At 40.3% G+C, this 17,712-nt stretch overlaps 1 protein-coding gene across 5 annotated transcripts in view; it reads left to right on the plus strand.

Moving 5' to 3' along the window:
- The window catches only part of SMARCA2 (SWI/SNF related, matrix associated, actin dependent regulator of chromatin, subfamily a, member 2), a 119,946-nt gene that overhangs the window by 32,442 nt on the left and 69,792 nt on the right, over positions 1 to 17,712 (plus strand). For all 5 annotated transcript variants that reach the window (XM_064140524.1, XM_064140527.1, XM_064140525.1 and 2 more), the window contains 5 exons: positions 7,824 to 8,153; positions 9,002 to 9,109; positions 11,303 to 11,552; positions 16,183 to 16,309; positions 17,518 to 17,691. In XM_064140524.1, coding sequence (XP_063996594.1) covers positions 7,824 to 8,153; positions 9,002 to 9,109; positions 11,303 to 11,552; positions 16,183 to 16,309; positions 17,518 to 17,691 — 989 coding nt within the window. The remainder of the gene's footprint in view (positions 1 to 7,823; positions 8,154 to 9,001; positions 9,110 to 11,302; positions 11,553 to 16,182; positions 16,310 to 17,517; positions 17,692 to 17,712) is intronic.

The following is a 17,712-nucleotide window of genomic DNA, read 5'->3' on the forward strand; positions in this document are numbered from 1 at the left end:
GGTGACTCCACCACCTCCCTGGGCAGCCCATTCCAATGCCAATCACTCTCTCTGGGAAGAACTTCCTCCTAACATCCAGCCTATACATCCCCAAGCACAACTTGAGACTGTGTCCCCTTGTTCTGTTGCTGGTTGCATGGCAGAAGAGACCAACTCCCACCTGGCTACAAGCTCCCTTCAGGTAGTTGTAGACATCAGTGAGGTCACCCCTGAGCCTCCTCTTCTCCAAGCTAAACAAGCCCAGCTCCCTCAGCCTCTCCTCATAGGCTTTGTGTTCCAGGCTTTTCACTAGCTTTGTCGCACTGCTCTGGACACATTCCAGTATATTGACATCTCTCCTGAATTGAGGAGCCCAGAACTGGACACAGGACTCAAGGTGTGGCCTGACCAGTGCTGAGTACAGGGGAAGAATAACCTCCCTTGTCCTACTGGCCACACTGTTTGTGATCCAGACCAGGATGCCATTGACTGTCTTGGTCACCTGGGCTCACTGCTGGCTCACGTTCAGCTTACTATCTATCAGTACCCCCAGCTCCCTTTCTTCCTGGCTGCTCTCCAGCCACTCTGTCCCCAGCCTGTAGCACTGCTTGGGGTTGTTGTGGCCAAAGTGCAGAACACTGCACTTGTCCTTTTTAAATCTCATCCCATTGGCCTCTGCCCACCCATCCAGACTGTCAGGATCCCTCTGCAGGGCTCTCCTACCCTCCAACAGATCAACACCTGCTCCTAGCTTGGTGTCATCTGCAAATTTACTGATGCAGGACTCAATCCCCTCATCCAGATCATCAATAAAGATATTGAAGAGGACTGGGCCCAGCACTGATCCTTGGGAGACACCACTAGTGACTGGCTGCCAACTGGATGTGGCACAATTCACTGCCGTTCTCTGGGCCTGGCCACTTTTTGACCCATATTAAAGTGAATCTGTCTAAGCCACAAGCTGCCAGCTTGGCCAGGAGCTTGTTGTGGCAGACGGTGTCAAAGCCCTTGCTGAAGTCCAGGTGGACTACATCCACAGCCTTCCCCACATTCCCCAGGCAGGTAGCCTGATCATAAAAGGAGATCAGGTTGGTCAGGCAGGACCTGCCCTTCCTAAACCCATGCTGGCTGGGCCTGATCCCTTGGCCATCCTGTAGGTGCTTTGTGGTGGCACTCAAGATGACCTATTCCATCACTTTGCCTGGCACTGAGGTCAGGCTGACAGGTCTGTAATTTCGCAGTTCCTCCCTCTGGCCTTTCTCGTGAATAGTCACCACATTGGCCAGTTTTCAGTCTTTGGGGACCTCTCTATTGAGCCAGGACTATTGATATTAGAAGCATGAAACCGACTATAAATTGGTAAGCTACTGAACAGAATTATTCAGAAAGTGTAAATTATGTTTAGAATTGAGTTTGTAAGAGGAATGGGGAGGTACTGCAACGACAGACATATAAAAAACTTGTGTTTTTATTAAAATACTTCAATTAGAATTTGTGGGATGAAACATTCTTTTTGTTTTTAAGTGAAATCACTGCAATACAACAGTGAATACAGACCAGTTTGAGTAGTTCACATGTCTTTGTGTTTGTCAGTGAAAACATAAGTACTGCAGGGATTTAAGATTCTGAGACTTAATCCATAGATAATTTTCCATTATTAGGCAGTATTTGTTGAGCTCCTGTTGAGCACCAATTAAGTTTAACTTAGAGAATTTACAAAGTTACAGGAACTCCACAAACAACCTTAATTATTCCTGCTGTTCTCAAATTAGCCACACTTCCTTTTCTGTTGTTATTTCAGCATTCTAAAGATGAGAGAAAAATCTGTCACCTTATCTATTGGCGTGCCAGCATAAGAGCTCTCAAGAGTTTACTTCCGTAGTCCTAATTTTAAATGATTAGCACAGATGTGTTTTGTCTTCCTTGAGAGTTTCACAGGAACTAATGTTAATCCTGTTTGTGGTTATGTGTTACAGCTTGGTTACATTAAGAAAGTTTACAGCCTTGGTCCAACATAGAATCAGCTAGGTCAGAAGAGACCTCCAAGATCATACAGTCCATCCTATCACCCAGCGCTATCCAATCAACTAGAACATGGCACTAGAATAATAGAATGATAGAATTATAGAATCAGCCAGGTTGGAAGAGACCTCCAAGATCATCCAGTCCAACCTAGCATCCAGCTCTATCCAGTCAACTAGACCATGGCACTAAGTGCCTCATCCAGTCTTTTCTTGAACACCTCCAGGGATGGTGACTCCACCATCTCCCTGGGCAGCCCATTCCAATGGCAAATCACTCTCTCTGTCAAGAACTTCCTCCTAACATCCAGCCTAGACCTCCCCTGGCACAACTTGACACTCTGTCCCCTTGTTCTGTTGCTGGTGGCATGGCAGAAGAGACCCCCCCCCACCTGGCTACAGTGTCCCTTCAGGTAGCTGTAGACAGCCATGAGGTCCCCCCTGAGCCTCCTCTTCTCTAGGCTAAACAACCCCAGCTCCCTCAGCCTCTCCTCATAGGGTTTGCGTTCCAGGCCTCTCACCAGACTTGTTGCCTTTCTCTGGACACCTTCTAGCACCTCAACATCTCTCTTGAATTGAGGGGCCCAGAACTGGACACAATACTCAAGATGTGGCCTGACCAGTGCTGAGTACAGGGGAAGAATAACCTCCCTTGTCCTACTGGCCACACTGTTCCTGATGCAGGCAAGGATGCCATTGGCTCTCTTGGCCACCTGGGCACACTGCTGCCTCATCTTCAGCCTACTATCTATCAGTACCCCCAGGTCCCTTTCCTCCTGGCTGCCCTCAGCCACTCTATCCCCAGCCTGTAGCACTGCTTGGGGTTGTTGTGGCCAAAGTGCAGAAGTGTTAAATCTCATCCCATTGGCCTCTGCCCACCCATCCATCCTGTCCAGGTCCCTCTGCAGGGCTCTCCTACCTTCTAGCAGATCAACACCTGCTCCTAGCTTGGTGGCATCTGCAAACTTACCGATGCAGGACTCACTGTCCTCATTGAGATCATCAGTAAAGATGCTGAACAGGAGTGGGCCCAGCACTGACCCCTGGGGGGCACTACTAGTGATTGGCTGCCAACTGGATGTGGCGTCATTCACCACGACTCTCTGGGCTCAGCCATCCAGCCTGTTCCTGACCCAGCACAGAGTGAATCTGTCCGAGCCATGAGCTGCCCGCTTGGCTAGAAGCTTGTTGTGGCAGACTGTGTCATAGGCTGGTTGTCAGGAGGAAGTTCTTCCCAGAGAGAGTGATTTGCCATTGGAGTGGGCTGCCCAGGCAGGTGGTGGAGTCACCATCCCTGGGGGTGTTCAAGAAAAGGCTGGATGAGGCACTTAGTGCCGTGGTCTAGTTGACTGGCTGGGGCTGGGTGCTAGGTTGGACTGGATGATCTTGACGGTCTCTTCCAACCTGGTTGACTCTATGATTACCTGGATTTTAGAATTGATACGTGTTCTTCTGTGTTTATTTATAGCATTAAAAGTGGAGAAAAGAAAAAAACTCTTAACTTGTAGTTCTCTGGTTCTTCAGCTTTAAAACAAATGACAAAGATGCGCTTTGCTTCTGCTAGAATCGTAGAATGGTTCAGATTGGAAGGGACCTCAAAGATCATCCAGTTCCAACTGCCCGCCATAGGCAGGGACACTTTTTACTAGAATAGGACACATCACCAAATCATTAATCACCAAATAACCCTTGGAGCTGGATTGCATCTGTATGGATCAGCACGTGTGTATGTGTGCGTGTGTTCAAGTTGTTGTTACCACGGAAAAATACATTTCCTTTAGGGGAAAAATCCCCACAATCTCAGTGGTTGTACCATATGTGTCATTCTGCCTTTTCATCACCTGAGGCTTTGGGCAGCTTTGCCAGTCTGAAACATTGCAATGAACATAAATTATAGATTTGAAAGTATTTTTATATTTAGAGGCATTAAAACAGAGCAGGAACTTTTAATACAGTTTGCACTCCAGAAAGTACTTAGGTTTGTTGAAGTGTTTAGAATAAGGATTTCTTCCAGTGTCAGTACTGTAGATAATGTACATTGTTTATGTCCTGTTGAAAGAAAAGGAATGCTGTGCTTTTTAACTGCTGAAAGTGTGAGAAATATCACTGATACAGCCTCTTTCTAGTATGACCCTTTGAAGGTTTATAGAGAAGATAGAACTAAACTCTATTTACAGGTAGCATAAGCACAGGAGTAGTCACAGATTATGTCAGTGAAATTCTGATGGGACTTAAGGGGAGAAAAATTCACTCTCATTGGAGATTTTCAGAACTCACCCACGTAAGACCCAGAAAAACCTGACAAAGCCTTGGAGGTAACCACTGGTTGAAATGATTGCTTGGGCTGTTCAGCCTCCCTTTCTTGGTGGTGGATATGTCTTGGTTCTAATTTAAATTCCCAGACACCCAAATATATTTGATAGAACCAAAAACAGTTTTATAGAGTGCTCTTCCCCCCTTCTTTCTCAAAAGAAAGGAATTAGCTGTAGAGAGAGGAAAAGGTAAGCACAGCCAAATAAATGAATCTCACTGATTTGGAAGTTAAAAATAAGAAAAGTTTAACGATAAATTAAAAAGATATCTGAGGTAGGGAAGTTACAAAGGCATAGGGAAGGGAAAACAAATACAAAATGTGTAAATACAACCAGATTTTGATGGTGATGGCTTTGTCTGCCTCGTGGGTGATGGCCACGTGGTAAGAACCACGGACAGGATGGTGATGCTGGTGGGCAGGGAGGCAGGGAGCACAGAGAGAGAGAACATGAAGACGCCCTGCTTTTATAGACCTTTAGACAGGAAGGGAGAGTGGGCTAACCATCACCTGGTAGTGTTCAGACCCAGCCCTGGGGAGGGGTCAAGACCACCTAGGGTCAAGTTCAAGGTCACTCCCCCTGGAGGGTTAACCCTGTACAGGATGTTTTGTACACTATTTTTCAGAACCAGAGGTTGTCTGTTGTCTTTGCTAGAACACAAATCTCTTCTGTTGTGAGTGTTCTGCAGCTTTAGCTTACAGTGTTTTTTGCCATCTTGCGTTCTAAAGGTTAAATTGGTGGTTTATGCAGAATGAAAACAAACTTTTTTTTTCTGAATAATGTAGAGGAAGGGCTACTTGGCAAGTAACAATTAATAAGCCAGGTATTAAAAGAAATCATTGCATATTTATCATGGAAATTTTATGTGTGCCACAGAAAGATGCTTTTGAAGATGAAAGCATGTTTGCAAAGTTCAAAAAGGTGCCTATCTTTGCCTGCATATTAAGAATTCCTATAGGCTGTGCATTTTAATTTTTTTTCTTTTATGACATAAGCTAGTTAAACTAAATGGGTTTAGGTCCTCATGTGGCCTTACTCAAATCACATATGTGCATGCTAACCTGTATTAGAGTATGTGTAATAAAACAGGAGAAAAGCAATTTGTATAGAGACTAAAGGTTCCATATAGCATCACAAAACGTATGTTCAATAAGTGCCACATTTTAGAGCCTTTACAAGAAGTCTCAGGGCCTTTGTTTTTTCCTGAGATAACTCTGTTGGGATTTTGTTTTCATTCTGGCTCTTATCAAGCCTGGTTTCCTATGGCCAGGAATTCTTAATACACAGGATTTTGTGGAAGAGAGAAACAGTGAGTAATATGTATCTAGAAATTTAAATATACGTGAATCTAAAACTCCTTTCTGCAAAGCATTGTCATAGACTTGCAGCTGGATCTGTGAGAACTGAGTACAAGTGCTTGTTATCTTATACCAGAGCTGTAGACTTCTGTAGTCCGGATGCATTTCAAGATCCTGGCTCTGAAATCTATGAGTGATTAAGGAATATATAAGAGGAGAGGGGAAGGAAAGAACTCTTTCACTGAAAGGCAGCTTTGGGAACGATTGAAGTGGGTGCTATTTAAAGTAAATCCTGAGTTCTAGAAACATAGTAGTAATGGATAAACATGGCAGCAAAATCCATTTAATATAAAACAAGAATGCAATTCTGTAGTTTGGTTTTCATTGTGGTGTAGTGGGTGTTCTTCTAAAGCAGTATGCTCAGCCTACTTCCTTTTTTTGGGAAAAAAAACTACCAGAATCCAAAATATAACTGACACCTGAGTAAATCAGTGGAAGGAAGCAGAGTCAACTTATTTTTTGTCATAGCCTTTATCACCAGCAGTGGTTGTATAAACTATTTTTATATTGACCTAGCAAATAACTCCAGTAATTTTAACTTTTTAAGGACTCTTCCATTTTCATTAAGCTCTGTACCTAGTTTCCCTATTTTTCTCCTGAAGCACTTTATTTTTCTTATTCTTACCGATATCTTCCTCCTTTCTTCTTTCCTCATCTTCTTTAGTTATAAATTACACTCAGCCTGTTTGTGACTGACTTACTTGTGTCTTTTACTACCACAAAAGTATTATTTCACACTGTTCTACATAATTTTCCTTTTCTGAAAGAGACGAAACCCTCTCTTCTTTGTTATTTATCTCAGATGTTTGCGACCTTTGCCTTATTGCAGAATACTTTCATCCCCAGTTCTCATCATTGATGGACTTCTAATTCTTTAGCACTGTCCACCTGTGTAGTTCTAGTGACTTAAAACTTCTGTCACCTTAGACAAGTTAAGACTCAAGATTTTGCCTATACTGCACTTACTGAAGGGCCAGTAAGAACTGTGAAACTAAAGAAAGGGCAGAATTACTTGTCACTGTGATCTTGACTATGTACAGGTGAAAGTGGTGTAGTTTGGCTTTGAAGTGTTAGGAATAATGGAGAAAGGGTATTGCAGAACCATGAAGTGTGATATAAATGTTGGAATTCAGTGATCCATGGCTTGCTAAAGCATATAGAAGTGAGGCAGAAGATTTCTTGCTGTTTTTATTGTTATTATTACTTTGAAAACTTTCTAGTTTTTTAAATTGATAAGAATGTTATTTGTGCTCCAGAATACCAGAGTGAAGTGGACGAATATCATTACCTCTTTTTCACTCTTGGTGGACATCTTTAAAATCCAGGTGTTGGCAGTGCTTTATCTGAAGGATCACTCTGACATGCTAACCTTCTTCTCAGTTTCATCAGTAATCTGTCATCTCTTTTAATGAATACATTATGAAGGTCAAGGAAATAAATATTGTTAAAATTTGATGTTAAACCTACTGCATTCACAGGTGCTATAGTGAGGCATAAGCACCGTTCACTTTAGAACTGTGCTTGCTGTCCTGGAGCTTTGTGGAGTAACACAGTCTTCAGCAGATTCTCCAGAAAGTTATTTTTGTGCTTGTAGTTGATGTTCCAAGTTCTTGAGCACCCAGGTGGTAAATGGTTTTGAACATTCTTTGTCTGGCTCAAACTTTTAATCTGTAAGAATTAAAGAGCAGTTTTATAGAAATTGAATACCATCTCTTTCTATTTCTGTATCTTGACAAGTTTTGGTGAAGACAGCCTGTCCTAATGAATGAGTATTCCTTGGTGTGTGTGCATCAAAATAATCTTACAATATTAAGCTGTGAAGTAGTCAGACTTTACTGCGTGTGTTTGAATTGTCCAACATTCTATTGAAAGAGTACCAAATCCTGATGCTTTTGTATTGTGTTGCATGTTTTAGTTTCTTTCATGGGCTGTATAATCATAATCCTCCTCAAATAGTAGCTAGTTGAGGCTCGTAAAACTAGGCTAATTTGAAGTCGGAGGAAACTTCACATTGTGTTGTTGTTCTTACAGAAAACTCTACAGGTACTGTGACATGAGAGAGACATGTTTTTATACTCCGTGTACTCTTACTAGATGATGTTTATATTTAACTAACCTGAGTGGTTAAGTTTGTGATCCTCTTACTGTTCTAGGTTATATATCTCCACATCCATCTCCAATAGGAGCACCAGAGCATGTGTCCAGTCCAATGTCTGGAGGAGGTCCGACTCCACCACAGATGACCCCCAGCCAGCCAGGACCCATTATACCAGGAGACCCACAAGTTATGAATCAGCCTAACAGAGGTCCTTCCCCTTTCAGCTCTGTACAGCTGCATCAGCTGCGGGCTCAGATTCTAGCATACAAAATGTTAGCTAGAGGTCAGCCTTTACCCGAAAGCCTCCAGCTTGCTGTTCAGGGCAAGAGGACTCTGCCTGGCATTCAACAGCAGCAGCCTCCCAGTGCCTTCAACAGACAGTCTGGTAAGTGAATCAAGGCCTTGTGTTGTTGTCTAGGTAATTATTGAAGTTCTGGTTATGGAAAATTAACTGTGCTGTGCAGGACTGTATTCTGGTAACTAAGTGAACAACAACCTTTGATTTTAAGTGCATCTATTATTTATAGAATATTGTCAAAACTGAAAGTGATTTTACTGTGCAGTACTGTGCATGTCCTAGTTATGTTTGACATTTTTTGGAAGTTAGCCATACTTGACTGATTCAAGTTTAAGGTTGTTTTTTTTTGTTGTTGTTTTAGATTGAATTTTCAGTCTCCTGTTGGTATGCAGGAAAATATTTTTTTTTTAAATGGAGAAAACTGACTAATTGTTTAGGTTATTGAAAGTAAAGCAAACAATGTATAGTGTTCTGCTAATTGAAAAATGTAAAAAAAAAAAAGAAAGTGTTTGTTTGTTTGTTTGGGTTTTTCCCCCCCCAACGCTAATAGAAGTTACAGTGCAGTAAGCAAGCACGTTTTGGTCCTAAAAACTGTGTTATGTTAAATGTCCTACACCTGTAAGTTTCTTAACACTTCATTACTAAGTTTGCATTAGAAATTGACTGTTAAAATAATATTATTTTCTTTTCGGTAATAATTTCACCAGTCACTTTTTTGGTGTATATGGTGTTGCTACTAAGTGAGAGTTTGATTTTTTTTTTCTTGACTACACAATTTTAATATGCTTTATTATGTATACTTTTTTTACAATAAAACCTACTTAAATCCTTATTTAATGAAGAAAAATACTAAGCATGCTAGGGATCAGAATGATTTTTGAATGACTGGTAATAGTTTGTATTTTAATAAGTTTATTTCCTTTATCAAATTGCAGGTATTGGATTACATACAATGACTGGTTCTGCAAGTGGACCAGGACCAGGACCTACTCCGGGGATGCCTGGACATACAGCTGCCATTACCACTAAAACTTGGACTGAAGGTATAGCAAAGTATAATGCTAGTATAGCTAGTATAATGCAGAGTTCTTGTTGAATACTGTGGGCAGAATACAGGTTAAAAATTCAGGGGAAAATGAGAAAGGAAAGGTAAAGAGCCATGCAGAAAGCTAGTGTAACCTTTACTGTGCCTAGGATTTGAATCAAGGATAGTCTAACAACTTTTTTCATCTATAAATGACTTGGCTACATGAAATTACTGCAGTTGGTAGCCTGAACATGAAGCACTTTTTTACAATTAGAATAAAATACTTAAGCTGCTTGAATGATACTCATAAAATCAGCTTCATGAGTTATATTCTTAGCATGTTTAGTTGCAACAAGCTTGTCTTTTAGTGAATTACTTTGAAAGTTCAGTCTTTGAGGTCTAATGAACAGCCTAACATTTTATCCCCTGTATGATGATCAAGTTTTGAACCAAAGCCAATTTTACTGTTTGAAAAGAGAGTGGAAGAAGCGTTGTACTGAAAAGAAATGGAAATGTTTAGTAATACATTGTTGGAAATTTTGGTGGGTTTTTTTTTTTAGAGATTTAAAACCAGATACAGTATTGCAGGATTGTGACTAACACAGGCTTCTCATATAGTAGAAATATTATGCTATAATATTGCTTCTGGGGAAATCTGGGGACAGTGATGACTCTTTTAACAGCTGATGTCATAAAAAATTCTATCATTAGTCACCTACTTAGGGCAATGTAGAATGAAAATCAGATATAATTAGATGTAGAATTGCTTTTCTTGGAATAGTCTCAAGGAATACTTAGTTTGAGTAGGATAATAAAATGGAGGAAAAGTGTTTCTTGAGGGGTTGTATGAGTTTGCCAGGCACGGTGCCTTGTTTAAATGCTGCTACTAAAACATTGCTGGCAGGTATACAGAACTGTTAGATGGATAGTTTTTCATAAATAATCCAGTATATCATAAAAATATGTCTGTTCTCTCTAAATACAAGCTGCTTGCTGTTTGCCTTTTTCATTACTGTTTTCTTAATAAGAAAAATGTCTGTCTTTATTGTATATAGATGTTATATTTTACACATTTTTAAAGGTTGTTCTTATTTCTCAATGTATTTTTCATTCATTAAACATTTGTTTGTGGTAAGGCTTGTTTTGCAATTCAGTTTGCATGTTTATCTGAAAACTGAGAGTGCACAGAGGCTTTTGGTGGGCTTTTTTTTTCCCCTTATTTTTTATAGCTGAAACGCAGTGTTGTTAAATGCAAACTTTACAAATGGTGCTCAGGTTCCTTTTCTGGAGCATGGTGCAGATTATGTGAATGAGAAATGGTGATCCCGGAAGAAATCTTTCTATCAGGATTTCAGGATGCTTGGTTTCATTTAAGGTTGATTACTGGTTTGCAGAAACACTTTCTAGCTCTTTTTTCCCAGACATTAAAATACTCTGACTCTTCAGACAATTAAGCAATACCTTTATTAGTGCAATGTCTGTGGCTAGTGACAGTTTTTGGACATCTGAGTCCACAGGTGGCATACAGAAATCTCTGACCCATAGTGCCTCTAATTGACAGGTGCTATTCTTACGTTATTCAGGTGTTATTTTTCAAGCTGATTAAGAACACTGAAATATAAAGTAATAATCATATTCTTGGTATTTGAAATAGATACAATTATGTATACATACAAAAAAGATGCAATTAATGGATCATAACAAACCAAAGCTATTTCTATATGATAGGTACTTCTGAGTAGAGTTGTAGAAATTTTTATATGGCAGTTTAGTTCTGTTAGAGCTCTAAAAGTAGACCTGTTCATGCTTTTTGTCAAGTTGTGATTATAGGTGCCTTTTTCTAAGTTGTGTAAGCATAGTGAGTAAGAAGCACGTTGGCTCTACAGCCGTTTGACTTATTCTGACAGTAGAATTAAAGCTGGCAAGCTGGCAAGAATGAGAACAGAAACAGCTTTCATCATAAAGTTCCAAAAACGTTTGTTTTTTTTTCCTTTGGACCACTTCTCACCAGGTATGGTACACTTGTGTTGTAGTTTTTGGGTTTTTTTGTTTGCTTTTTTTTTTACTATGGAGTGCAATCTATCTCAGTGTGCCTTTCTGGGTGATTTTGAATGTTTACTTTAGCTTCATATTCTTTTTTGAAAACTGTCTTGATTTTCTTCCTGGATTCCATATTTCACGTTATGGATAAGTACTTCTTATTGTTCAGGTCAAGCCCCAGATCTGAGTGTCTCCAATGCGCAGCAAAAGCTTCCTGCACCACCCCCTAGTGGGAGGCCTTCTCCTGCCCCTGCTGCTGCCCAGCCCGCTGCTGCTATACCTGGACCTTCTCTACCACAGCCACCACCTGGGCAACCTTCACCTGTTGTTCAGCTTCAGCAAAAGCAGAATCGCATCAGCCCTATCCAGAAGCCACAAGGATTGGATCCTGTTGAAATACTCCAAGAACGTGAATACAGGTGAAAAAGAATAAGATTTAAATGCATATGCAGAGAGGTGGTTTTCAGTTTCTCAACTGAAACTCTTTGTAGTCAGCTGCTGTAGTGGTAGTAGCATAAACTGAGTTTCCAGAGAGGTACTGTGTCAAAAAGAAGTACAGGAACATAGAATCATGGGATCGCCTGGGTTGGAAGAAACCTCTGAAGGTGATCCAGTCCAACACCATCTGCAGTCAGCAGGGGCATCCTCAATTAGACCAGGTTACCTAGAAGCCTGTTGAGCCTCATCCCTGAATATCTCCAGGGATGGGGCCCAACTTTCCTGGGCAACCTGTTTCAGTGTTCTACTACTCTCATGGTGAAGAACCTGTTCCTAACTTCCAATCTAGATCTGCTTTTCTCTACTTTGAAGCCAGTGCCTCTTGTGCTATCACTACAGTCCTTTTTGTAAACAATCATTCTCCATCCTTCTTGTAGGACCCCTTCAGATAGTGGAAGGCCACAATAAGGTCTCCCCAGAGCCTTCTCTTCTCCAGCCTGAACAATGCCATCTCCCTCAGCCTATCTTTGTATCAGAGGTGCTCCAAACCTCTGATAATTTTTGTGGCCCTACTCTGGACCCCCTCCCATCAGTTCCATATGCTTTCTGTATTGAGGGCTTCAGACCTGGATGCAGTATTCTAGGTGAGGTCTCACCAGAGCAGAACGAAGTGGCAGAATCTCCTCGCTGGATGTGTTGGCAGTGCATCTTTTGATGGAACCCAGGATGCCATTGGCTTTCTGGGCTTGTAAACCCAGTCTGCTCATGTCCAGCTTCTCTTCCATCATCTCTCCCAATTTCTTTTCCGCAGTGCTGCTTTCTATCACCTCATCCCCCAATCTGTCCTGATAGTGAGATTGTTCTGGCCCAGGTGTCGAACCCTGCACATGGCTCTTGTTGAAACTCATGAGGTTCACCTGGGCCTACATCTCCAGCTTGTCTGGGTCCCTCCAGATGACATCCCATCCCTCTGGTGTACTGACAGCACCACTCAGCTTGGTGTCACCAACATAAAACCAAACAATCTTTTAATTCTACTCCTAGTTATCAGCTGGTATAGCATCCTGGCAGTATCACTGCAAAGCAGGTAAGTTACTTTAAAACATGCTCAAGGACTCTGCTTGGTTAATGTTACTTGGATGCTATACACTGAAACTTAGGAAATCAAAATACTTGTAGTCTACAGAAAAACTGGTTCAATGCAGAAAGTTTTCAGAATTAAAACAGAAGTTAGAACAGTGGAGGTCAAAAGGCTTTTGAGTTAGTGGTCACAGCAAACCCAAATCTTGCTGGTGATGATGGACTTCTCTGGACTATTGACAAGTAGAATATTAAGGACATCACAGGCAGGATGGGATAAAAAAAAGATCAAGTAGAGTGACTTATTTTTTAGACTTCTTCCCTCTTCCTATCAACAAGTCTCTTAAACAGTTGACCTTCATAATCTACCTAGACACAGGGATCCTGATCTAAAATGCATTTCTGATCATTATCAGAAAGAAATTGTGTTTAGAGTGTATGCTTGCTTTGGACTGATGATGCATCAGTTCCTGTTACAATGAGTTTGAAGGAGAAGATAGATAAAATGAATGGTAATCTCACTGTAGACTGCTTTAAGGACTTTTGCTTTATAAAGGTAATACAGTGAAGATTTTAGGATTTCATGCCTCATCCAGAATCCAGGCCTTGATCCCAGAAAAGCTTCTACTTTTTGCCTAAGATAATGCCTTAGTAGTTTAATAACATGTTGCTATGATCATTCTGTCAATCTTACCCATTTTACCTTAAGACTGTATGGCCATAGCTGTTTCATCAGGAGCAGTCTCTGTGTTCTAACCTCTTCTTCATAAAGCTTGTGCAATACATCATTGTAGGGTTTCGTGGTTGCTGAGTGAAGATTTGTGGCACTAACCTGAACCAGGAATCATGTGGCCAGGATAATGTAAACTTTTCCACATCAGTTAACCTCAAATTGTCACTCTTTCTTGTCTTTTTCATCCCTACTCCACTGCCCTATTTGAAGCAAACTATTATGTCTTAGCATGCATAAATGGAGGAAAGTGAGGAGTGACAGAAAATGGTGTTGCATTTACTAATGTGGAGAAGCAGTTTGCAGATACAGGTTCTAAATAATTTTCTTGTCACATTAAGTCATGTGAAAGCTTAATGGGGATTCTGCAGCAGGAGGGTTTAATTTTTTCGTGTTAGCACATAGATAGTGATCCAAATGCTGCTGGAATTAGTTTTTACTGTGCTTACCAGAATGATTAGAACTTCTGGTGTTTGTTTGGTTATTTAAAACTGTGTGAGTAACGTCAGGCAATAGCAGTTTATCGACTTCTCTGCTTTGGATGATGCTAAACTTAGTTTTAGTGTAGGCAGCTTTAAGACAGAAACATGACGTAGTGACACTTTCTTAAAAAGGAGTACAAAAAAGCTAATATAAACATCTGTATACTGAAAACAGTGAAGGTAATGAAATCCCTATGAAATGGGTTTCTCTACATTTACAATACAGATATTTTTGTACATAGTTTTTTTAATGAAAGTGCATTATACTGTAAAATACTTCAAAAACCATATGAATTATTCATTATCATGAAAAGACAGAACTATCACATAGATACTGTAAAGGTTTGTGTTTCAGACATATAGATAGACCCAAAAGGTAAATTGTTGGTATATTGCCTTGTGGTAAAGTGTGAAATCTGAATCTAATTAAAGTAGGAATTCTTGAAAATTGCAGATTGGGTTTACTCAGTAGCTGTGCTGGTTTTGTCTAGAGTAGAGTTAGATTTCTTCATTGTAGCCAGCACAGGGCTGTATTTTGGTTTGATGCTGAAGAGAGTGTTGATAACACAGAGATGTTTTAGTTCTCGTTGAGCACTGCTTACACAGCATCAAGGCCTTTACTGTTTCTCACGCTGTACTGCCAGCAAGTAGGATTGGGGTGCATGAAAAGGTGGGAGGGGACACAGGTAGGGCAGCTGACTTCATCTGTCCAAAGGGATATTCAAAAACATGTAGCGTCATCATGCTCAGCAATAAAGCTGAGGGGAAGGTTGGTCAGGGGCCTGCTCTTAGAGACCGTCCAAGCATACTTCAGTTAGTGGTGAGCAATTCTTTTCATTTACATTGCTTATTTTTCTTGGGGTTTATTTTCTTCTCTTTATTATTTTCTCTCCCTTACAATGAAAAAAAAAATATAACTATTGTTATATTCATGCATGAATTTCTTTCTTTTGCCCTTCCAATTCTCACTGTGGGGGTGAGGGAGTGAGTGAGGTGCTGTGCAGGGCTTATTTGCTGGCTAGGATTAAACTATGAGTGACCTGCAACATGGTGTTTCTGAGTTAGAGGTGCCAGGTGATTACATTTGCTTTTCAGATTACACATAAGTCGTAATGCATACAGTTTTTGTGAGATAATAGTACTTTGATCTGTTCTGACTTCACATACTCAGTACAGCCCTTTTGCCTGCTAAGTCATCTACTTTCCAGTTGTGGGAACAACATGTAAAGAGCATAGGAATTTATGTCACTGTACTAATTATGTGGAGTGATGAGGAGGTGAAGGAGCAGGAAAACAGTCACTGTATGCAGAGAAGTCCTGTAGAAAGTGTTTTCGTAATTCTTTCATGGTACTTCCAGAGCCCAAATCACTTTTGATTAAGGTGCTTGGGAGCAGGGTTCTTTTTGTTTGTTTGGTATTTTGTTTGGGTTTTTTTTTGTTGTTGTTGTTTTTTTTTGGTGGTGGTGGTGGTTGTGGTGTGGTTTTTCTGTTTTTGTGGGGTTTGTTTGTTTGTTTGTTTTTTATTGTTGTTGTTTAGTTTGTTTTGGTATTTTGGTTGGTTGTTGGGGTATTTTTGGTGGGGGTAGAGGTTGTTGTTGCTGTTTTTCCTAAAGCATATGTAAAATTAAGGGCATTGATTCAGCGGATCTTATATACTTAACTTCTACATAACTAAAATTTGGGGGTTCTGCTGTTTCATGTTTTGACCACATTTGCAGTTCATAGAAGTACTTGTAAATGAAAACACAAAAATCTTTATAAGAGTCATCTCTTTTGATCTTTATTTTTCATGTTAAAAATAGAAAAAAAAAGTTCGTGTGGCTTATCTGTTCTCTCTCTGCTGAATTTGCAAATTAATGCAAAAGAACTTGTAAAGAGTGAAAAAGAATCTGATTTATGGTATTAGAGGTAGATAACTTATGAATACTTTACTAATGAACTTTTTTGTTACTTGGTAAGCAAGTAGAATTACAGGTGTTAAGGAAAGTTCTCTCAGTGTCATCGTTGAACACATTATGCGTAAACCAGTACCCACTAAAGAAGTTTGAAAACAGAATCCTGCACAGCATGAGTAAGATAAAATTACCAAGTATCTTTTCACACATGTACTTCTAGTCTAAAGAAGGGCTAAGGGCTATTTTCATTACCCGAAATTTATTTGCGAAGTGGAAAAGATTACCTTATGTCATCTCTGCAAAATTCTGTTCAGAGAAAATTAGTAAAAGCCAAATAAATGCCTGAGATAAATTGCCCATTTTTACTGTATAATGTGACTCACAGATTTCTCCTGATTTCTTGTGTGATTTTCTCTTTACTTAGACTTCAGGCTCGAATTGCTCACAGAATTCAGGAACTGGAGAACTTGCCTGGCTCTCTGCCCCCTGACCTACGAACCAAAGCTACAGTGGAGTTGAAGGCACTTAGATTACTGAATTTCCAGCGCCAGGTAATGCCTTTTTCTTCAGGAAAAATCTTACAGAGGTGACAGACGAGTGTGTTCATGTTGCAAAAAGTAACCCTACAAGAGATACTGCAGCAACACTTAACCTAAGCAGGAGAGTTTGCAAGAGAGTAAACTTGGCCAGTAAGCAAACCAGAGAAATGATTAGCTTAATTTTGTTTTTGTATAAAAATGTGCTAGTGTTCTTTTTGCTTCCTGCTTTACCTCCCAGCCTAAAAATGTAACCATAGATAATGTGTCTTTCATAATGGTATGGCATTGAAACATAGACAAAACAAGAACTGGACAGTCTGTAAGTTTATTTTCAACACAAATCCCAGTAGGTGCTTCTCTCTGGACATACTTGCCACGAGTCCTATTGTTTTAGGAAGAGTTGTGTTTGTTTCTCTGTGATCTGGTTTCAATATTTCCACTGTGTCTCACAGACTTTGAAATTACACTGTAGTGTGGTCATACCTAAGATGGATGTTGAGTGCATGCATTAGTGAATGAATTTCAGAAAAGGAATCATACTGCCAGACTCTTATGGGCCTCTTGCCATTGGCTTTTGCAGCTAGTTTGGAGGAACAAACATACCATCTGGCAGGTCAAGCAAAAGCACTTCCTGACAGAAGCCTTGGCAGTAGTTCTGCTGCATCCAAGTCTTCCTTCACTCTACCCTGGGCACTCCTTTTTAATGTTTCATCAGAGATTAAATGAAAAGCAGGCTCTCCCTGTTGTACTGCTGGAACTGTGACAATACTGTTCCAAGCCCTTAACATTTACCTGTTCCTGCTCTCCCCTGTACACCTGGCAGTGAAATTGAGTTGTCAGCTACATTTAGGTCCAGCTTTAGAAAGTATGCATACATGTTGTACACTCATGTTTTATATTGATGGTGTAACATGTTGAACAGCCCCTTTCATTACAGCACTACAGTCGTTTGCATCATCTTGTGTAAAAGGGAGCAATTATGATTAAGAGTAATGAACACTTCTGGATATTCTTTGGAGACCTAAGATTTGTTTAGGGAAACAGACATAGCTGCTGCAACTATATAAATTCTGGATCTTTTCAGAACTGTAATGGAACAGAAAGAGGAGGTGGGAACATCTGGGCCAATACTGTTTTATTCAGCAATGCCAGTGTTTAAAGCTGTTCCTTCATGTATTAAAAATTATAATTTTTTAATGTTTCTTTTTCTCTACTGTTAGCTAAGACAAGAGGTAGTGGCTTGTATGCGTCGTGACACAACATTGGAGACAGCACTGAACTCCAAAGCCTACAAACGAAGCAAGCGTCAGACTTTGAGGGAAGCCCGCATGACAGAAAAACTTGAAAAGCAGCAGAAAATAGAACAGGAGAGGAAGCGTAGGCAGAAACATCAGGTATTTTAACTAGCTGTTTTC

The sequence above is a fragment of the Pogoniulus pusillus genome, chromosome Z, assembly GCF_015220805.1.
Source record: "Pogoniulus pusillus isolate bPogPus1 chromosome Z, bPogPus1.pri, whole genome shotgun sequence".
Taxonomy (NCBI): domain Eukaryota; kingdom Metazoa; phylum Chordata; class Aves; order Piciformes; family Lybiidae; genus Pogoniulus; species Pogoniulus pusillus.